Source organism: Populus trichocarpa, chromosome 7, assembly GCF_000002775.5.
Source record: "Populus trichocarpa isolate Nisqually-1 chromosome 7, P.trichocarpa_v4.1, whole genome shotgun sequence".
Lineage (NCBI taxonomy): Eukaryota > Viridiplantae > Streptophyta > Magnoliopsida > Malpighiales > Salicaceae > Populus > Populus trichocarpa.
Window position 1 is genome coordinate 12,922,178 of NC_037291.2, and position 22,357 is coordinate 12,944,534.

The 22,357-nt window shown below is 34.0% G+C and overlaps 2 protein-coding genes across 8 annotated transcripts; one reads left to right on the forward strand and one right to left on the reverse strand.

Annotated features, from left to right (window-relative positions):
* Positions 1 to 4,362: 4,362 nt before the first annotated feature.
* LOC7486100 (GDP-mannose transporter GONST1) lies at positions 4,363 to 13,623 on the reverse strand. 7 transcript variants are annotated; one of them, XM_024605766.2, is made up of 11 exons: positions 13,222 to 13,620; positions 12,094 to 12,285; positions 11,766 to 11,852; positions 10,912 to 11,149; positions 10,626 to 10,765; positions 7,425 to 7,554; positions 7,042 to 7,140; positions 5,524 to 5,678; positions 4,959 to 5,075; positions 4,782 to 4,879; positions 4,363 to 4,654 (listed from the first exon to the last, which is right to left on the reverse strand). In XM_024605766.2, exons 4-11 carry the CDS (start codon positions 11,128 to 11,130, stop codon positions 4,596 to 4,598), a joined length of 1,017 nt encoding a protein of 338 aa, XP_024461534.1. In that variant the 5' UTR covers positions 11,131 to 11,149; positions 11,766 to 11,852; positions 12,094 to 12,285; positions 13,222 to 13,620; the 3' UTR covers positions 4,363 to 4,595. The 7 variants fall into 7 exon arrangements, with proteins under 7 accessions (XP_024461534.1, XP_002309911.2, XP_024461533.1 ...); XM_002309875.4 differs by lacking the exon at positions 11,766 to 11,852 and having other exon boundaries at positions 12,094 to 12,252; positions 13,222 to 13,618; XM_024605765.2 differs by lacking the exon at positions 11,766 to 11,852 and having other exon boundaries at positions 13,222 to 13,618.
* A 3,240-nt stretch (positions 13,624 to 16,863) lies between these two features.
* On the forward strand, positions 16,864 to 19,563 carry LOC7466735 (NAD(P)H-quinone oxidoreductase subunit O, chloroplastic). Its single transcript, XM_002310480.4, has 6 exons — positions 16,864 to 17,190; positions 17,284 to 17,339; positions 18,009 to 18,074; positions 18,196 to 18,237; positions 18,712 to 18,771; positions 19,323 to 19,563. Exons 1-6 carry the CDS (start codon positions 16,971 to 16,973, stop codon positions 19,350 to 19,352), a joined length of 474 nt encoding a protein of 157 aa, XP_002310516.1. The 5' UTR covers positions 16,864 to 16,970; the 3' UTR covers positions 19,353 to 19,563.
* Positions 19,564 to 22,357: the final 2,794 nt, after the last annotated feature.

The following is a 22,357-nucleotide window of genomic DNA, read 5'->3' on the forward strand; positions in this document are numbered from 1 at the left end:
TTTTCAAAAAAAAAAAACTTTGTTGGGTAGAAATCTCTAGACATGATTCAGTGATCCTACTTTAATTTACATGCTGCGTTCAAAGTTTGATGTAACCTTGGCACATCATTATATCTGTTTATTTTTGTATTTTAAAAAAAGTTTAGAAAAAAATTAATTTTTTTATTTAAAGTAATATTTTTTAGTTTTTTCAGATCATTTTGATTTATTGATGTTAAAAATAATTTTTTTAAAATAAAAAAATATTATTTTGATGCATTTCCGAGCAAAAAACATTTTAAAAAATAACCACTATCACACTTCTAAACACTTTCTATATACCACTAATGTTACGAGGAGTATGGTAGAAAGGCTCAAGGAATGCTCAAAGGGTATCACAAACTCATCTTTAATTTATTAAGAAGATTAATCAATGAACTATATATGTCACGAACTTAATTTTTATGTGGAAATCTTAAGCATGTGTCTCCACTTTGCTTCTTGTCACTTGAAAGAGCTTTCATGGACAGTGAAAGGCGTGATTAAACAGAAGAGAAGAATAAATAGTGGAGGGCATGCCAATGAGATTAAGATACGGATGATATTCAATTGCGTTAAAGAATATAAACACGACAAGAACCCAACATGATTGCATAGAAAATTAACAAAACGCCTCGGGTGGGTTTGTCACAAACACAAACACAATAAAAAATCGGAGTTGGGGAGCAGAGAAGGATATGCAACTTCACAATAATTGAGCCATTATTACCACCTAAAAGTTGCTATGATTTTTAATTCCATCACTAAAGGCTTATTAATTAGTTTCTGTCTCTTTCTAAGCACACCATAATATGAACACCGGAGGATGGTTTTGGTTAGGGTTAGTAACACATTCAAATGCATGGACATTAAGGAAGGAAAGCATTGAGTCATGAAGCATGGATAAACCTCCTCTATATGAAAATTGATAGTATATGTGATTAGTTTTGTTGCATAATTTAGCCCAATGATATATAATTATCAAGTAAATCACGAAGATGAAGAAAATGTTTGATTCGTGAGAAAGTTTGGCTTACCTTTGTCAACCAAAAAGAAGGTTTATTTCATATTCTTCTGATCTATGATGGTGAATTCTAAGATTTGATAGAAGCAAAAGCAAATTATAAGACAAGTTTCTTGCTTAAATTCCTTTTTTCTTTTTCCTTTTCTTTTTCTTTTTCTTTTTCCTTCAAGAAGAAGAACACCCACTATATGGTATAAACAAAAGTGATCCTTCCTAAAAATGGCATTATTTTTTCTCTCTCATTATATTAAGGATATAAGATGACAGGTTTCAGTGGAGATGAATACCTTTCATTTTCGAAGCCCAAAGGGATTAATTATGAACCAAGAAAAAGGTGGGGAAAAGAAGAAGAAAACCCTTCACCTTTTGCTCTATCATGGTTTCTAGAACACGATATAAAGTACTGCATAATAATAATGTAATAGCTTAGTGTGCATATTTCAAGTGTCCTCGCAGAAAAATACCTGCATTATTACTACTAAAGGTAGCTCAAATACTTGTGATAACTCGTTAATAGCAAAGAATATATATGTTTTTGCAATATATTTTTTTTTTTGAGAAGTATAATATTGCATTAGAATACGCCAAGATCTGGCGGAGGAGACATATAAAACATAGAAAAACTGCTTACAGCTCACGATTAGCAGGTCTAAGAAATGAAATGATGACCAACCCAAGAAACCAAAAATACAAATAGCAGCTAAGAGAAGCAAATTTGATTCCAAAATAACAAAATAGCAACTAAAAGATGCAGATTTGGTGCCACACACCAAGATGAATTGCCAAGTAAACTTCCAACTTGAACCAGATTTGAGTTAAACAAAATATTGCCATCTTTCCTCAACTTAACCGAACAACAAAACCAGATTTGAGTTTTTGCAATAGATCGAAAAAGAATTTCCAGATCAATCACAAGAAATACCAAGTTATTGATATAAGAGTCATGGTGAACACAGAGAAATCGAGCAAATAAATTATAGTTCAATTGCCATTAATATCTTCCTTTCTATTAAAAGATTTTGAAGTCGAACTTCTTCTTTGTAATTGAAAAACAGAGAGAGAGAGAGAAGAACCGAGATAGCTGACATATATGCTTCTACAATCCTTTAAACCTAACATGCATGGTTAGCTAGCTGATAAATTAAAACCCCAATAATGACTTATTTTTCTTAATAGTGAGCTAGACCAAAATATTGACAAAACGAAGCTATTATTGTCTTGTTGAATAATTGATTAGAGGGAACATGATAAGTTTAGAGATAAACCATATCATGATCTATAAAGTTCATAATCTTCAAAAAAGAGTATTACTTTTTCTTCCTTGATGAAGGTTTTCTAGAAGATAAAATTTTTAGGTGCACAATAATTGGAACTCCATTGAAGATATCCAAATTTAAAATCTGGTTTGGACCCATCAGAATATGTATATGTGACTTTCGATCTGTCATGTGAATGCTTCATTGTTAGTGCAGCCGAGAAGGTGAGCTACTATTTATAAGTTTCTGCGTGAAAAAGAGTTTTTTTCTTCTTCTTCTTCTTCTTCTTCTCATAGTAGCATAGTACAAAAGGGGAGAAATAACACAGTTCAAAACTTATTTAGAAAAATAGGCAAATCACATGCAATTTCAGCGACTTGAGATTAATATATAACTTAAGTCCAAAAAATTTGAGTTGGGTTGTTCACCTAGCATTTCAACTCGTTGCCTATCAAAGAATATTCAATTTAATTTAATAGCTTAAATGGTGAGGTTTTAAGATATAATTTATATTATTTTTTAACATTGTATCATTATATAAAATGTCAAATTCATGTTTTGAAAGTTCTTGGCACATCCTATTTAACATATTTTTCAAAATAATATTTTCGAACCTAGTGTTGAAATTACTGACAAAGTGTTACTAATAATAACAAAAAAATATAGGTCAATCTGACAATGACTTTACAAAACCAATAGGTTTCGACAGGTGTGTGGCCCTTTTAATTTTGATATTTTAAATAAATAAAATCTTTATCGATACCCCCATATAAATACTACTGGTTCATAAATACATTGTCATTGCATATAAGTTTTGGTTGAACACTGCACCTTATACTCTAATGAATTATTGATATACCACTAATTAATTGTAGTAATATATTTATACTTGACTTTGAGTTTTTACTTGACCTCAAATTCATCACTAGATAAGACTAAATCTCTATGACTCAAAGCATAATCATTGCATATTATTTGAGTATATCCACTCACATCCTTAAATTCAAGAACAAGAGATCCAATAAATTGACTTAATAACTTAACTAACTCATCTTCCTTAACTATATCAACATGATGATCATCTTCATCATTATTTGGTTTGAATTCTTCATATCAATATAAAGCATGTGTCATACACAATCGAGCTTCCATATCAATAATTTATAATGCTGATATTAGGTTTCTTGCAACACTACCTAAACTAGAGGGATCAAGTGATTGTGATGCTTGTGTGCTCATTTGAATGTAACTTAGCAGTCGAGTGAACTCCATACTAAAGGAGTTTTCTTATTTAAATCTGTTATTCAAATAAAACTCTAAAATCTATAACCCAAATAAAGCCCTAAAATCTACAACCCAATTTTAGTGGTCAACCTCAACATTACCTCAATTCATATATCGTCACTAACAATGGGTACCCTGATAACGAGTTGAATGTGTCTTAGTTTGAATCCTCCAAATAATATCAACTTTAATTTCAAACACATTTCACTCAATTCAATCACATATAAATCTATATAGTTAGTTTGTTAAGAGACATATAATCTAGTCATTAGAAACTTATTATTTCAATATCACTGTGAGTATTGATAATAGTACCATTATAACAGCACAATATTCTAATACTACAAGATTCTATATCAAACAACATAACAAAACTCAAATCTAATTTATTAATATAACAAATTAATTCAAGGTACATAATTTCAACAAAAGTTTATTCAACAAAACTCTAAACCATATCATAATCAATAACAATCTAAATTCATTAATTTTTTGCATAAATAACGTAATTCACCAACTCAATTGATATATTTCATACTTAATTAACATAATTTATAACTAATTCAATGTAAATCCTTTCTTTGTGCATTTTTTTGTTTGCATTATTTTTTATTTAAATTTTGATTAGGGCCCTCCATGGTATTTTTTGGATTGTTGATCGTTGGATTAAACAAGAAATCAAAATACAGGAAATTGGGCAGCAGACAAATTCTTCAATTTTTTTTCATCAACTTACATGGACCTTATTTAAAAAAACAAAAACCTGGAACATATGCTACAAGCAGATAAAAGAATCTCTAACAAAAAAGCAAATACCCGGGCCAAAGGATGCCCGGAAAACTACAGATGGAGGCTTCTGAAATACAACAAAAAAGATGTGCTGCAATGTTTTCTTCATCAAGGGAACTACTCGACCAATTCCCCAGTCTATGATGTGTGCAAGAGGTCAGATGTGATTCACTCGATTGCATGTCTCAATCATGTCTACAAACAGTTACTACAAGGCGGGAGAGTCAGCTCTGAGATCTCTCGCGCATTTTGGCTCTAGCAAAAAATACTCCTGCCAGAAGACCTGCAAAAGTAATTATCTTTGTTAGCTCATGTTGTTCAAGAATGCCTGCACATATACACCTTCGGTAGGTGTGTCGTGTGTGCATGCTCGAATGCTTGTGCATTTCTGCTAAACGAAGAAATGTTACCAAATAAAATGCTTGCTGAGTTTTGCAAACTGGTGGGCACGTGGAACAAGAAGATGCCAGCAACAGACAGGGGAATCTTGTTCAGCGATCCCACAAGACTGCAAATTGAAAATCATGGATGAGAAGTGCCTAGAATACATCTTTCAATAATTGACTATCTTTTATTTTAATCCTGACCTGTATGTGGTAGCCCCTGTTTGATGAAGAAACCACATAGAAGTGAAGCTGATTGCCAGACCCAAAAATCCACTAAGAGTCACAACAAACCAAAAGGTAGGCAACCTCAAAAGTGGTCTGCGAAGAGGATTTAGGACATTTAAGCAGACATACTTTCTATAATCCATTGAAAGAATATACAGATTCAATTGAACAAAAATTTTAATGTTTAACTAAGTTTGAGAGGAAAAAATTGCTGTAAAGTCGATACGTGGTATCTTCAAGTTGACAAAAAGTTGAATGCAAGTTCTCGAAAAGCAATCTTATATAGCAATTATGACAAGACGACCAGAAAAGGGAAACAATAAACAAACCAATAAACTTATCAAATAAGCATTGGAAGCAGGGAAGAAAGTGATCTCAGGGTGATTCAAAGTTGAAATAGCTAAGTAAGCCCTATGAACATCCTGATCATGTAGAGACTAAACATTCATATTCATTGTCAGTGTATACAGTAGACAGGGTACCATTCACAAACATAAAACCAGCAGTAAAGGGGAAATGGAAATGGAGAAGAGAATCTCACGTTCTGGACAGATAGTCAACTTCATTGAAAACAAAAATAAGAATAAGCCCCAGAGGCAAAGAAAGAGTATTGTTTAGCATAACCATTGAAAACTCATTCAAGTTTCCAGATTTCGTGACATGCTTAGCTGTATCCATGACCCTGCGTAGAGTCAACTGCAGCAACAAAATAAAAGAAATAGAAAATCTATCAGCTGCAGTTTAGAATTAAAATGAAACACAGCATGTTAACTGAGACAACTGTTAAAACATAAACATATTAAATGCATAAACCAACTTTTTTCTAAGAATCAAATTTCTCAAATGAAAAATACAAGAACTAGGCGTATCTAGTCATCTTTTCAAGCTTGCAACTAACAAGTCAATTTCTATCAGCCAAAGTCTTGATGGTTATAGGTAGGAAGTTTTAACTACCAGACTGCAACCTTACGTATTTAGTCATAAAATATGCATGGTGGGTAATATAGCAAGTAATGAGGTCAATACGTTAACCTTTTACTTTATGTATATTACTATCAAGAGAAGAGAGAATTGAATTTGGTTACTCTCTTATTGATTATTTCTTTATCAAATACACTGTTTCATTCGCATCTCTAGAAATACTAGCATTTCCAAAACAAGTCACTCTTATTCAAGCTCAAAGAAAATATAGAGCATCCATACCCATCATTTATATTCATTACATTGCAACTTTCCAACGAAACCTACCTGCCTTTTGCAATTAGGAGTAATATAACATGGGAGTAAACTGAGCACTACAAATGGAATGCATATCCAAGGTCAAAAAGACTTGGAGATTAAACTTTCTGCCACTTCCATCAACAAGAAGGTTTGAACTCACATGCAAAAAGGGAGAAAAAAAGACAACCCTTGGATGTGGGGGGGGGGGGGGGGGGGTGGGGCGAGCAAGGAAATAAGAGGCAAAAATCTTGTCCATCCCAAATCGTCCTCAGCTTTCCATTAAAAGCTGGTAGACACTTGAAATATTTGGCCTCTAAGATTCATAAATCCAGAACAGCAATTTATGTGAACCCTTGCCAAAACTAATTATTTAAACCCATTTTCTCTAGAATAAAAGGTGAATCTTGAAACAATTTAATGCACTGAATTCCTTTCCTACTCCTAACTACCCTAAATCCTTAAGACAAGATTTTAAAACCTTAAATTTACTCTTAGACATGATTAACTGGCCTCCAAAGATACCTTTTTTGAAGCTTGGTTGTTCATAATAGCACTTGGGATTTGTTTCTCAAGCACAAGCACCTCAAGTGGTCAACCATGACAATTTGATTATTTAGAATGATCATACCAATTGTTGTGAATGTCTAAGTTTCAAGATTGCACAAATTGGCAAAGCTACATATGATTTCTTGCAAGAGAATGGGCAGTTGAGTGTGCAAAATGAAATTTGAGTATTTAAAACCAGATAATATATAATAAAACAATTTTAACAAATTAACACACAAAAATAATGAAAACAAATGTACAAAAAGCAAAACCTATAATTCATGTAGTCTACCGAATAAGATGCTGTTAGGAAACAGTTTATGATCTGCCATGCATAGCCAACAGCATGGAAAGAAAGATCAGTAATCCCACCAGAAATGGCCGAAATAATCTGCACAAGGCAAAAAGAAAACCTTTTTTTAAACTTGTCAGCACAGTAACATGAGACCAATGGTTCTTTTAAAGTCAGCATTCCACTACCAATCCAAATGTGATAGCTTGTTCCCATTTTGGTGGTATACAATAATAGGAGTAGTTTAATACAGGAAGATGCTATTGATGAAACCACCAAGTCAATACCAAAGCTACATTACCTAGCTAACTGTATTATTCTAGGTGCGATGTAATACTTCTTAAACTAAATTCCAACACCATTACTGTAACAAATGAACATACCATTAAAAACAGAGCAGCCCATACTCTACTGTCATGGTCCTTCTGGAATAAATACATTTCACCAACCGCAGTTATGACATTAGTAACATTCTTCAGGATTGTGACCATGGCAACATTGATGTATTTCAAACTGCAGAAAGCACGAAACAGCAAGAATTGATGTAATCAGTAATGTAAACATAGCTGCTAATTATAATTTAAAAATTCAAACACCTAAACACAAGTAATCCAAAAATTTAGATCTCATGATTGGCAGCACTCTCACAAGAGTAGAAAGCAGTGGGGTGGGGGAGCATGTAGTGTCTTAATAACTATGGAAACCTAAAATTTCTTGGTTTCTAGAAGGTTACATCACATGCACGCAACTGTGAGTTTAAATCCAGGTTATTGTATATGTACCACTGAATCTAGATGCCAGATTCATAAAATATTGTGACAAGTGTCCAAATTGTTCCCTCCAGACACTAGAAAAGTACACTCTTGAATTTCCCCTCGAGATAAATTATTTTCTACTGTTTTCTGGTGTCTGCATTAAAAAAATAGATTTTTATAGTTTAGATTATAGGGGGCCTGAAACCAAAACACTCAAAGTACAAGTGCCATTCAAGAAATCAGATACTTTACTGACAATGAAATGCAAGTATAAAGAGAAAGAAGTATCCTGTTTTGACTCTTTTCAGTTGTCAGATGCAAATTTACTGATGATTAGGCATCCTCTCACCTATATATCACATTCTGTAACAAGCATGCAACCAAAGGAAACGCCACAATTAACTACTTTCAAATACAGAACCAGCATGCAATTATAGAATCCCAGATCAGTCACACACATCTCCTAATTACTATGATAACTCATCTTAGCTAATGTCCTTTGTCATATTTACTTTAGAATTGTACTTTTAGTTAGCCAATTAAACCAACCTCTCTGATTGCTTCTTATTGTTACCTAATAAATTAAATTTACCAACCAAACATGTATTTATAAGCATACACGGTGCTGTCCATTAAACAAACTTGTATAACATCTTGTTGTCATGTCTTGTTCATTCACATATATTCAACATCTTTGTACATAGTTGATCTATTTAACAACTACACATTAAAAGTGTCAATACAAGATATGTTACATATGCATTTACATGTGTAATGACCCACACACAAAAACTAACCTATGAAAGATACAATAGCACTACTTAAGTACACTTCAATCAAGGATTCCAAAGATACTTCAATTGGTGGCCTATCACCCAAGCCCTCTTTCAATTTCACTTCGATTCTCTAAAAATAGTTTATCAACTACTAATGAGATAACCCAGTGAATGATTAAAGAAATAAGCATGGAAACTCCTCAAGTTTTCAACATATAGGCCCAACATCATATTAACATAATATTTGCACAAGTTAACATGTATGACAATTGAATGTCCATATCTTATATCCATATGCTACCTCAATGGTAGCATATGTAGCATATAGGTGGCCACAATTTCATGTAAAGCAAGCTTTCCTCTTTTCACATATCATGTGCAATTATATCAACACAATATTTGGGCTCAAACATATCTTTCACTTTAAAAGAACACATCATAGTTCAATCTTTCACAATCACTCTTATTTAGCAACTATCATATGAAGTTTTCAATCAAACTTAGGTTATTTATGTATATTCTGAAAATTCAGCGAGCATTTAAAGAAACTCTCCATACATAAAAACATCTAATTCAATAGGATTTATGCATACTTATTAATTTAATCACTCACCTTAAGCTTTAACCCTTTTTCCTTTACTTTATCTCTTTTTTTCTTTTCTTGTCTTTTCTTTCTTTTCTAACTTCACAATCTATCTTTGGTTTTCTTTCTAACAATTCTATTCATTTAAGCTCTAATACTTCACATTTGTTCTTAGAATAAAAGGTTTGGTAGTGTTAGTTTGTAGGATGGAGTTTTGCTCTCTCTTAGGTTCAAGAAATGGAAGAAAAAGATGTAGTTACTACTGAGAATTTTGAAGGAGAGCACATCTATACCTTCCTTTTGACACCTCACAAGCATGACATGCCAAAACTTGTCCTACTTCACCAATATGACTATGTAAAATTGTCATACTTCACCAACTTGGTCGTTGTCCTACTTCACCAACTTGGTCGTTGTAAATCTATCCTACTTCTAGTTAAGTTGGTAAATGGATTTTGAACCTTCTTTTCTTTAGTTCTTTAACTTTTGTCCCCTAATTTTCTCTAATCTTACATTATACTAAAGTAATCATCAATTATAGTAAATGCAAATTTTGGGGTGTTACAAGATCTCTTTGATTATATATGTAGTGCATTCTAGGATCAAGAAGTAATCATGGGAAAAGATCAGCTTCTAAACTAACAGGACTTTGGCCAAAGATTCAAAGCAATCTCCAACATCAATGGGAATTGCTATTTGTTATAAGAGAGAGAGAAAAAGAAGACGACAATCTGCAGTTTTGGTATTCCATGAGCACACCCTAGTAAAAATCTCAGCCTAAAATTTTGAAAGATACCCGTGGAGTTTAAGCATATGATATCGATGGAGATAAGCATATAGTTCTTTCTTTATTCCAATATACCTTTCAGGGAATTTACAATCTGCAGAGAGATGAAAGCCATAACCCTGAACCTACACTACGCTAACCCTTTTACCACCATCAGAGGTTAAGCAAAAGTTACAGTTAATGAAAGGTGTGAACATATGCAAGAGCCTCTTTACTGTTTATGTTCTTCTTAGTAACATGTTTTACTTCAGCACTTCGTTTCCCAGAAATTTCCATATCAAAAATGTTACATTCATCCACTGAAAAATGGATGGTAACCTAGTCATGCTGTATGTTATATCATGCAAAACTTAGAAAGAACTACCTGTAAGCTTTATACACTGCAGGTATATGAAATATAAGACAGCAAACCAAAAGGTCAATATATGAAAATGAAGATTTCTCTCTACTTTATGCAAAAGAATCAGCTTGTATCACGAGCTTGATACTGAGTCTAGTTCTAAGTGAATCTTACTTCAAGTCTTGCTAGATATATTTGCATTTCAAATGAGATAGGACGCAGAAAACAAATATATCATAAGATGGTGAGTTAGCAAAGACCACCTAGAATCTAAATGTTCAAAATTTCTTTTTTATTAAAATGATATGCACAGAAAGACCATAAAGCAGAAAAGATGCCATACCTAAACATGCTTGTAACAAGCATCCCGACAAATATAAAATTCACAGGTAACCAGACCTTAATCAATCTCCAAGTGAGTGGTTCTGTTGATATTACACCCAGCAAACTCAACGTTGACACAATAATCACCGAGATGAAATTCTGCATCCACAGAACAAAGTTTCATGAGCTTTTAGAACTTATAAATATCAGCCTCATTTCAAACTAATCGCAGCAGGTAAAAATCCAACAAATATTCAAACACAAAAAAATGACAGGTTGAATAATACACAGCTACGAAAAATTACCTGGTAAAGCATCAAAGATATCCCAGCATTAAAATCATAGCTGGAAAGCACATATTTGTTGACCAGTATCATGCTGCAGGAGGAAATGCAATATGCAAAGCCAGATAATAAGGCTTCATTCTGTATTCTAACTACACCTTTACTACGTATTGGTCTATCTTTATCCTTTTCCAACTTGCCATCTTCCAAATCAATTTCATCATTCTCAAGAGACTTCATTGAGAAAGAATAAGATAACCTGCATGAAGATAAGTCTTGTTGGCTACACTCAACTAAACAAGAGAAAAGGGGAAAGGAGAAAAGACAAGAGCAAATTTATGGCATTTGAGCATTTCACAATAGTGTCAATGAATTATGTTTTCATGCAAACATCATATTCTTTCTCCCCTTGAAAATATTAAGAGGATCTCAGTGCAAGATATACAGTCTTGTTTATGAGCCTCAGTCATTTAATACAGCAAGAATCATTACACTTTATCAATATTGGCCACTTCAACCATTTATTGAGAATATTTAAGAATAAATGTCCAGTAGGCCTGCTCCATTTCCATTGCAGTTCTTAGAGCAAAATAGAACCTCCACTACAACCTCTGCACCTTTCACTGCATGATTTGCTTATCTAATTACGTTGGCATCATCTTGATTTATAGAACTCCAGTGACACATCCAATACCCAGAGTTTCTATGACAGTATAGAGAAAGTTTTCAGTTCCTTAACACACAACGCTGTTCCACTTTCCCTTTCCAAAGAAAAATGGAGAGAGAGAGAGAATAAATGGAAAAACAAATCCCACCCCATTCAAAGTTAGCAATAAAAGAATGCAAATAAACCATGTGTCAAGCATTCAAAGCACCTTTTTCATAATTAATTGGAAAATTTCCAAGCTTCAGTGTGCACTCTCAACAAAGGTAACACTCTAGTATTGAACCATGGATTCAGTCTGCATTTAAACAAACAACAATACAAGACCATCTGCTCTTGATTATCTAGCACATTTAATTAAATCCTGCCCATTCAATGATGCCTGGATAACAAAACACACACACACACAGGAATTATACAGGCAGAAAACTAGCATGAACTCTCATTATCCAAAGTACATTATCTCAACTGATCACTAAACATGCAGTGTCAAGGAATAAATTTGAACAGAAAAAACTAAAATAATCACAGAAGCATACCTGTTAACTACTTCTCTTTTTAAAGGACTTGAGGACCGGTCTACCACTCCGTTCAACTCGTGAAGTTTCAGGACTCTTTCCTCACTTTGGTTAACCTTATCTGTATCATCTATCAGACTCCTTTCATAAAGAGAATCAGGAGAATCCAAAGAAATTAACCTTCAACATAGACACAGCATTAATTCCATTTCCCTGAAGTTGGAAACCATAGGTTCATCCAAGGAAAAAAAAAGTTGGAAACCACAAATTAAAAAATGATTGGTACATGATAGGCATTGTAAGAAAGGAACAGAACATAGCAACTCAAAATCATTAAGGAACGATGTTGGTATTGTCTATTGAGATTCCAGAGTTCTAGCGTGGAAAGTTCAGTTCTTTATACAATCAGGCTCAACAACTCAAGGGAGGTTAGAAGGAATACAAAAATTAAACAAAGAATGAATAGCCCTCCACAGGTTGTCAACATATTTCTAGCCTCCCATTGAACCTTTTGCTAAATCTAATTTCTTCTCTTCAGAAAAGGGGAGAGCAAAAAGAAATGAATTGTCTCAGTTGTGCAAAATGCACTAGTCCATAGAAAGTTAACAGTTAAGATCAAGTAAGCTACATCACAACAAAAGCCTTGAAACAATTGAGTTTCTGCTGTATTCACATATCACCGTCAACATTAACAACATAACTCTAGAAAGCACTGCCTGATCAGCTAATGCACAACAGGATCCAGTATACATGAAAAATAGCCAAGTTTAGCACATGTGATTTCAATTGTCAGATTCAAGTTAGAATACTCAACCTCTAATTTTGCCATACTTCAAGCTACCTACTTGAATTTAATCCTCTAGTTACGTACAAGGAGGGCAAGAAAAAGAACGAAAACTTTCAAGATTGTTAAGAGCCAGTATAGGTGTGCCAATCAATATATTCTAACATCATGCATTTCCCATCAGTTTCTGGGCAAACAAACTGAACTTAAAACAAAACTATAGCCTCAAATGCAAAAAAAAATGTATGAGAAAATGATCAGAGTAACTCTTCATTATCCACCATTACTCTTTTTATCCAAATTAAAAGAACTATCAAAACAAAATGCAATAATAAACCCAAAAAGAAGGAAAGTAAAGGGATCACCTTGTACCCATTAAAGCTAGAACTTTAGCAGCTCCATAAAACCCACAAAGAAACAAACTTTTGAATCAGAAAACACCAGTTAAAGCCTAAAAGCATCTAGAGGACCCTTTTGAGATTAGAACTAGAAAAGGCAAGGAAACGGGTTCTTGAAACTGAAAAGAGAATTTGGAAAGCTGAAGATACACACACGAGTTTTCCAAAGATGGATGATAAGAGCAGACTCAAAAACAAAGGTGCTTCTTATATGCTAGATTTCAGGACCGAGACTTTTTCATGTTTTTCCTTTTTTTCTCATTTTTTTATTCCCTCTATGTTGTCTGTTAAGTACCATGTTGCGTTTCAGTTTTTTGATTTGAAAAGGTTGGTGTGCTAGCTGCTAACATGGGCTGTCCTTTCTGGCGCATTATAGCAATTGTTAGGGCATTATCCAAAAACAAAATGAGAGATGGTGGTGGTCCTGAACTCCTGGTAGAGTCTCAAACTGCCGTCTAGATGTTGCCATGCCCGGATAACTTATACCTTGGTTAAATGTCGCGAAAACTTTGACTTTTGATAATTTAAAAAACAAAAATATGCAGTCGCAATATATAATATTTGTTATGCAATTATTGCCATGTCTAATTTCAGACATTGATATGGTTCCTATGTGAATTTACTCTTTAGTCTACTTGGATCGATGACATTTTTGCTAATTTTATTCACTTCAACCTTCACCTCCTTCATCGCTTATTTAAGAATGATGAAAAATATTTTTTAATTATTTTTTAATAATATAATTAAACCACAATATTAAAAAACCACCTTAAAAATTTTTTGTATAAATAAAAGACAAATTTCCACAAAGATAGGTAAAATTAGCATCTCTGCTCTCGTAATAGTGGCTGAAAAAAAACATCAACAAATCCTAGTATTTTATGTTGATTTTCAACGAACATTTCATACAAGGACCCCAGTTAGATATATTTCCATCTTCATTGTGGAGTGGATTAGCAATGGCCAAACTTTTCCAAAAGGACCATTTTAATAGTGGTGCATGAATGGGTGGATGGGTCATATGTTTGTAAATTGGAATGTACTTTTCTCGAGAATCCAAGATTGGGGGATTCTTCATTCATGGTGGGCATCACCACTATGTTGTTAGGATCAACTCTACTCTGTTTTGCTGACTCATCCAAGTTCCACCATGCTCAATGGGGAAGCATTTTAGCATGAATAGGTTAAAGAAACAAGAAAGTCTCAACACGAGTTTGGCTCTTAGCTTATTCATATAATCTAGACTGTAGGGAATAATCTTCATCTCTAGTGGAGGCATAGCTATTTTTTGAAAGAATCCACCTCCCCTCGTACACTATCCAGGCACCATTGGTGTCGCACTGTAACTCACATTTTGCAGGCAGGACTGCACTACAGTTCAGAGCATTTTGACACTATAAGCCGAAGGGCAACTAGTTCCCATTGCAGTCCTGCAAGACATACGGCAATGCAGTGCAGTAATATTGAATCGTGTCTAGACTCACAAGAGAACGAATATAGACATGTGGGCTTGATGATTGGAACTTGTTTTAGGATTGCTTATTACCATGCTTGGTGCTTCATGAGAAACGGGATTAGAGAACTGGGGAAATTGGTATAATCTAGATATGTAGGGTTTGAGATCATAAACAAGATAACTATGAGGAACCAAAGGAATTCAAAGAAATATCCTTAAGAATTAATTTGGTTGATGGAAGATGATTTTCTTGCTTTGACTGCTTGACAACCTTCCCATTTTCCATGCATAAAGCACCATCTGCAAATTCAAGTTCTTCCAATCGATGGGTCTCCTCAGATGCATTTAAGGAGTTCTTAACGCCTTTGACCAAGCCAACCTGATATGCTACTGAACATTGATAGAATATTTCCCTTGATCTTCTGCAGAATGTTTGCACAACATATCTTGCCTTATTGGTGATAGATTTTGCTTCCTTTAACATTCCCCCTCAGGTTGGCATATAAATGTCAAGGATTCCTAACTTCCCTATATGATGATGGAAGTCAGCTTGCCCCAAAGGTTTTGTAAATATATCTGCAACTTGTTTCTCTGTTTGTACATATGTTGTTTCAGTTTCCCCATTTTGAATGTGTTCATGAACTGTGTAATAGTCTAACTCAATATGCTTAGTTCGCTCGTGATAGACTGAGTTTGTTGCAATGTGCAAGGCTGCTTGGTTGTCATAAAACAACTGTGTTGGCCTGTGATGATCAACACCCAAATCTTTCAGCAAGTATCTCAGCCAAGTGAGCTCACAAGTAACGGCTGCCATTGACATACACTAAGCTTCTGTTGAAGATCTTGATATCGTTGATTGCTTCTTGCTTTTCCAGGACACAAGTGTTTGGCCAAGAAATATGTAGTATCCAGTGACTGATCGTCTCTTTATTGGGCATCCAGCCCAATCTGCATCACAATACCCGACTAAGTTCAATTGTCTATGTGAAGGAAAGAATCGTCCTTGACGTGGAGCTCCTTTTAGGTATCGTAGAAGACGGTGTGCAACATCAAGGTGCGGTCTTCTAAGTGTGGAGACAGAGTACATGATGTCTGGTCTGGTGATGATGAGGTAAATTAGTTTGCCCACTAACCTGCGACATTGAGCTGGATCCTTGAGAAGTTCACCATCCGAGGGAGTTAGTTTCACATTTTGCTCCATTGGAAATTTGACAGGCTTAGCTCCAAGTAGACCAATTTCTTCCGGTATATCTAAAGCATACTTTTGCTGATTAATAGCAATACCAGCCTCGGATCGAGCAACCTCTACACCAAGAAAACACTTAAATGGTCCAAGATCTTTGATCTTAAAACAAGTGCTCAGAAACCTCTTAAGATCCTTGATAGCTTCTTCATTATTTCCTATGATAACCATGTAATCAACAGAGTAATATGGCAGTAAAAGAATTATCTTGAACCTTAGTGAAGAGTGAGGAATCTGCCCTGGATTGCTTGAAGCCAATCAACATAGAGTAATATGGCAGTAAAAGAGTGGAGGAACGACTGAAATTGTTTGCTAGGTGGGGGTTCTGCCTCGTCTGAAGAAAATATATCCTTTTATATTGCTTGACCAGGCCAATCATCCTCCTCGTAACCATGTTACTTATCACCCTTGTAATAAAACCACTACCATTATCAAATTCCATCATAGATGAATTTAGAACAAACCTACAAAATAATTCATACCAATTAGAGAGTTACTTTCTAAACTCATTCAATGCCCGCTACGAAATGATTCATAAAAAAATCGCATTTCAGTCCTTATAATTTTTATAAAAATTATTTTGGTCCTAAAAATTAATATTTTTCAATTTAACCCTTTATTTATAAGTATTTGATCCTCAAAGCTCTTAGAAAAAAATGACTTCATATATTATATAGTTTGTGCAATTAGATCCATACATGTTATTTTTTAAAGAATAATATTAGCCGTGTATAAAATGGATATCCATAATAAAAAACTATATATATATATATATATATATATATATATATATATATATATATATATATATATATAATGAATTTTTATTGGGCGGGTAAAACGAGGACCCGCTTGCTATCTGCACATTCCCATCCTTATTCCTACGTGATCTTTAATATTTGGCCGTTAAAAATAAAAAAAAGGGGACAGCATCTCTTATCCAATCTCTCTTAACATTTGCCTTCTTTTAAAACTGAAACAAAACTCTGTTTTTGTCTCTGTCCCTTTCTTTCTGCTATGGCTACTTTCTCTGCAACTCTACTAAAAAGCTCCTTTCCTTGCTTCTCTCTATTGCCACAGACTTTAAGAAGAAACCATCTTCATATTCCATCCATTAGAGCTGTAAAATCCACTGAGCCAGAAAAAGAAAAGGCTACCAAAACTGAAGAACCCTCCACTAATGCACAACCTTCAACTTCAACCGCTGCTCCCAAGTCCAAGAAACCTATTTATTCAAGTGGGTTCTTAAGCTTCACTCTGAAAAAGATCAGACAGTTTTAAGAATAGAGAAAAGGTTCTTATCCACTTTTTTTTTTTTTTTTTGTGGCAGTGAAGAAAGGACAGATTGTGAGAGTGGATAAAGAGAAGTACCTCAATAGCGTAAATGTAAGTTTTGGTTTCATATTTTTCTTCTTTTCTTGTCTTGGATCGTTTTGTTTCCTTAAGGTTTTTAAATTACTATGTTCTTGGAGATTAGATACAGAAATCACTACTACTCTGAAAAGATTTTCTTCTCCTTTTGTGGCTTTCTTTGGGCTGAACAGAGTTATCTTTTCAAGGTTTTCAGAAATGTGATGCGGACAAAGTTTTGTCTCCATTTACCATGACTTCTCCGTTTTATTCTTATACCATTTTGGACATCTTAATTGTGGGTAATTATCAACGAAATATTGGTTTAGCTGTTGATTAGGTGATTCACATTCTATGGATAACCAAGATCATAATTCTCTCAAAAATCATTAAGTACTTCAAAGAAGCACAAGTTATAGGCAGCTGTTAACGTCTATAACCATGCTTTTGGGACTAAAAGAAATGCGAGTTTAGTAATTTTAGGGAAACTAGGAATGGTTTTACACTCAGATGTAGGCGTGAAACCTGCATAAAGATTCATATGGGCTTGTATTCATCTTGAACACCAAATGAAAAGTTATTGGTACTTGTACTTCTATTTGCATCCTTTTCTTTCCCTCTTGTCTATAACCCTTTCACTTCTTTCACTTGGCATTAGTGTTCTGAAAAATGCTTAAAAAATATCTTTTTTTTTCTCTGTTGCAGTATCTATCTGTTGGGCATCCACCTTACTACAAGGGCTTGGACTACATTTATGAAGACCGTGGTGAGGTGATTTTTCTGTCCTTCCTATCAACGAAAAGATATCATGCAAGATTGAAATTCGGATCCTAACAGTGGATGATCGTGCTCCAACTCTACATTTCTGACTCACTGTACGTTTCTCTTTTAGGTCTTGGATTTACGGATATTTGAGACTGGAGAGTATGCTCTTGTAAGTACTTTTCTTTATTTAATGCCTATTCTTCTTCAAGTCATTAGATGATCTTGATTCACATATAAAAATGTCATTAGTCTTTCTCCGATGAAGATACAAGAAAGGTCACAATGTAGGCCAAGTTCCGGCCATAATTGGCATGCATTGTTTCTTTTAGTTTTTGCTTTCTAAAATGAAAAATATGAAAAATCATTTGAATGTGCCCTTTATAAGCAACAGTTCCATTATTCTTATTTGAGGTTCAGTTGTTTAGATTTATTGTTCCAGTTGTTTCAATCCTATATATCTATGTTTTTTTTTCCTGTTCGATATAAGAAATAAAACATATACCTGCAGATGTATGGCTGAAACAATATTCTGCAGTTTTTACAAACTGGAAAAGTTCTGAACCAAGATGCTAGAATGATGCATGTGAATTTGGATTGAGCCTCCAATAGAAATTTTAACAACAAAACTCAATTCTTCTTACAGGTTTCATGGGTTGGAGTCCCCACTGCTCCGGCTTGGCTTCCAACAGACATGCTTATCAAGGTATTCTTAAACTTGGCTAGTCTGAAATTAGTTGGTGGTGGTTCTTGACCTTGTTAATTGGTCTTGGATTGGCATATACCTCAATCCAAGCTCAAAAATCTAACTGCATCATTGTGATTAATTTGGTTGAGCTGACTTTTATTTAGAAGCCTTTCTGAGCAACCTCGTCAGCATAGTCTGATATTAGTTTCACGTCAGAATCTGGCATCCACATCACCAACCGTCCCATGAAAAAGCTTAAGCCCTGCTTAGATCATTTTCATTGTTTAGCTTCGTGACCCCATTCCCCTTTCTAAGGAGTTCCACTCTTAAGTTTTGTGCTGCTGCTAAAAGTATACAGTGCTCATCCTGCAAATGTTGAGACATAATCTCAGTTCAATCCTTTTGACTACGAACCCTTTTAACAGCAGAAGCTGTTTACCACGAGCGCCTTCCCCAGTTTGATTCCCTATCCGTCCTCTAGAAGATTGTGACATGAATTCTGAAGCTGCATATCCCGGAGTTATTTAGATTATCATAATTAACTAATCAACTCTCTTTTTTGCTTGCAGTCCGAGAAGCTGAATTACGAGAGATTGTGAGATCTAGGCTACTGAAGCAGAATCCCATCTTCTTTTATGATGCATGGAAATGGATTCCTGCGGATCACTATACCTTGCTCATCACCATCAAAAACTTCTATTGTATGCTTCCAAATCAAGGCCATTAGTTTAACTAGCTTACATCATTCATTTGATAATAAATATTGCAATGATTTATTTATTCTAAGCAAGCTGTGGACACATTATCTTAGTTCTTTGACATTATCTTAGTTCAAAGTAATATAGAAACGAAGACTGCATATCCTTCGATAAGCTCTTTTTTTCTTAACAACAAATACAAAAGAATGTAATGAAAAACAAAAAAGCTGGGGAGAGTGCCTGTGGATAAGAGACGAGTATTAGGTCTCATGCACATCTGATGCGGATTGCAAACATGTTTATAGATAAGATAGATAAGACCAAGTGAAAAGAAATTCATGAAAAAACTCGAATATATTAGATGATCAGATTATTAGATCGGGCTTAAATTTAGTCAGAAGATTCAACCGCGTTTTTATAAAACTCACTTTGTTGGTCATCAGACCATTGGATCTCTCAAAATTAGGTATAAGAAAATATTATTTTTTCTATTTTAGTTATCTTTCTTAGTTAATTTTGGATTTTAATTATTCTTTTCTACTTTACTTTGTATTCTTAATTAGTTCGGTCGATTTTTAAAATTTCTAAATAAATAGTTGAAGTAATTATTTTATTATTATGTAGATTTTTTATAAAATATCAGAGATTTTTTTATTCCTCCATGGTGTTAGAGCTGTAAATTCAAGAATTAAGAACCCTAACTTTTATCATCAATGTATGCCGCAGCTCATGTCAACAATCTAATTAAAGCCTCTCTCTTTCCTCCGTGGAATTTTTAGAATTTCTACACCTATATATTTGACAAAAGAGAGAACAAATACCACTAAAATTAAAGTTTTATTTAAAACTAAATTGTTACTCTTAAGCACGTAAAATTTTCCATCTAAAATCTAAAACATGATGAATAATTCAATCCCACCGCATCCTATAAAAGCATCTAAAAGTAAAATTGAAAAAGAAAAGCTACTTACTACTCAAGATCAGAATTCACAAGACCCTCAATCATAATACTAAGAACAGCTATAGTACCCATCAGAATTCACAAGGTATATGATGGACCGCAAGTGTCTAGTCTGCAACCACCGAACAATGCAATATCTTCTGGGTGCAGTTTATCGCTGACCCTGAACCACCGGAAAAAACTCTTTCCAATTCATCAACATACGACTTGGTGGCCAGGGATCGGTGTACCTTCAGTTGTCCATTGACTTCCCCTCAGCTTTTGCAACATCCTTTTCTTCATTATTAACAGCACTCTGATCAGGTCGGAATATAACTTTCACTATCCTAACAGACATGAAGGCACCACAATATGTATCCATGCCATTAGCTTTTGATGCAATTTTGTCCAGTATCTTTGATTGTTCGATTTCAGGGATGTCCATCTCTGTCAATATGTCTTTGAAATCTTGAATGTGATCAAACAGTGAATCGCTAACTGGAATCCGAGCAAGTTTTCTGATTATTATCGGCTCTCTTGCTCTTCTGAATACCCTCTGACCTTCAGTAATGTGTGTGAAGTACTGGAGCTCACCGAGCAAGAAGAGTAGAGGGAACTTCGTGAGTTCCTGCTGAAAGGGTTTCAACTCAACATGAAACTCGTAATGTTCTCTAGGACCTGACATGATTGAGTTCAGAAGAAAAAAAAACCAGATGGCAGGGTTTGTGAAAAAGAAAAACTAGCTAGAAACAGAGGATGAGATTGTTACTGTAGAAGACTTACTATGCATACGTATATATACTAAACAGTCGGTTTATGCTGTCCTGTGTAAAAAAGGACTACAGATTTCCTAAATCAAAAGGGATTAATAAGGATGTCGGCAATCAGAAATTGTTCGGTGCTTTTGTGAACAGGAAAGTAAGCTAAGACACAGCAATGAGAAACGAAAAGGTGAGCTGAATTGTATAAACTAGAACTGATTACCAACCAATTGAAGAGAGAGAAAAAAATAAAAACTCTGCGCTTCATGTTGAACTCATGATATTTTATCCGAAGTGATGAGAAATATTCATTCAGATCATCATAAATGCACCCCTCTTAGGGTGAGGATTTTCCATGTATTCTTTTGACTAGCTTCCTCTGATAATTGAAGGACAACTTGCTGATTAAAGAGAAGAAATTAAGACTAGAAGTTTGATTGAGTATAGTTTCAGCAGATGCAATGATCTCTCCTTGGTGGTTAGATGCGCCTGTCAAGATTATCCAATGGTTAGATGATATCTAATTCTTGTTTTTCCCTCTTTCGTGTTGTTGATTTGTCTAAAGGAGCTGCGCAATTTGTATTTTAGGGTAAGCTTTTTGTTTTAGCATAGATAGGTGTTTTCAGCTATACAGCGAGTCAAGTCATATTTCTCCTAATGTAATAATAATAATAATAATAATAATAATGCTTTTAAAGAAGCAATTTACTTAAATTAAATTATTAAATTGACTAAATTTAATAAATTCTGTTAATTTAACAATGTAATTTAAAAAAAAAGTATAAATAAAGCAAATAAAAAAATATTTGACAATAATTAAATATATACTCGGAAAGATAAAAAAAAAAAAGTCCATTGAAGATTTACCGTTGTTTCTATGTAGACACCACCCTATCATCAAAAATAGTTTATCGAAACTGTTTTAACGCTACTGTAAAAAGCAGCATAATAATACTTAAAAAAAAAATAGGTTATCAAAGCAAAATCAAATAAAATGTCAAAACAATATTATAATTTTGGTCTAATTTCAAGGCTTTCTAGGCCTCAGTTAGTTTCAGCAAGAGTAGAACATCCTAACTAAATTTGAGTTCAATCCAACAACAACAACTTAGATACGAAGTTAATTTTACTTTTATCAAACTCTGCAGTCTACATTAGACACGTTCAAATTGCTTTACAGACTTTGCATTGTCTATCAACGCATC

What these genes read in the sequence shown, in the direction of transcription:
- LOC7466735 (XM_002310480.4), top strand. Translation starts at nt 16,971, where the DNA reads ATGGCTACTTTCTCTGCAACTCTACTAAAAAGCTCCTTTCCTTGCTTC. An exon ending in CAAGAAACCTATTTATTCAA is followed by an intron (nt 17,191 to 17,283) that starts GTGGGTTCTTAA and finishes TTTTTGTGGCAG; the next exon opens with TGAAGAAAGGACAGATTGTG. An exon ending in TTTATGAAGACCGTGGTGAG is followed by an intron (nt 18,075 to 18,195) that starts GTGATTTTTCTG and finishes TTTCTCTTTTAG; the next exon opens with GTCTTGGATTTACGGATATT.
- LOC7486100 (XM_002309875.4), bottom strand. An exon ending in CTTGTTACAAGCATGTTTAG is followed by an intron (nt 7,555 to 10,625) that starts GTATGGCATCTT and finishes TGCTTTCTGCAG; the next exon opens with TTTGAAATACATCAATGTTG. An exon ending in TCCTAACAGCATCTTATTCG is followed by an intron (nt 5,679 to 7,041) that starts GTAGACTACATG and finishes TTGTTGCTGCAG; the next exon opens with TTGACTCTACGCAGGGTCAT.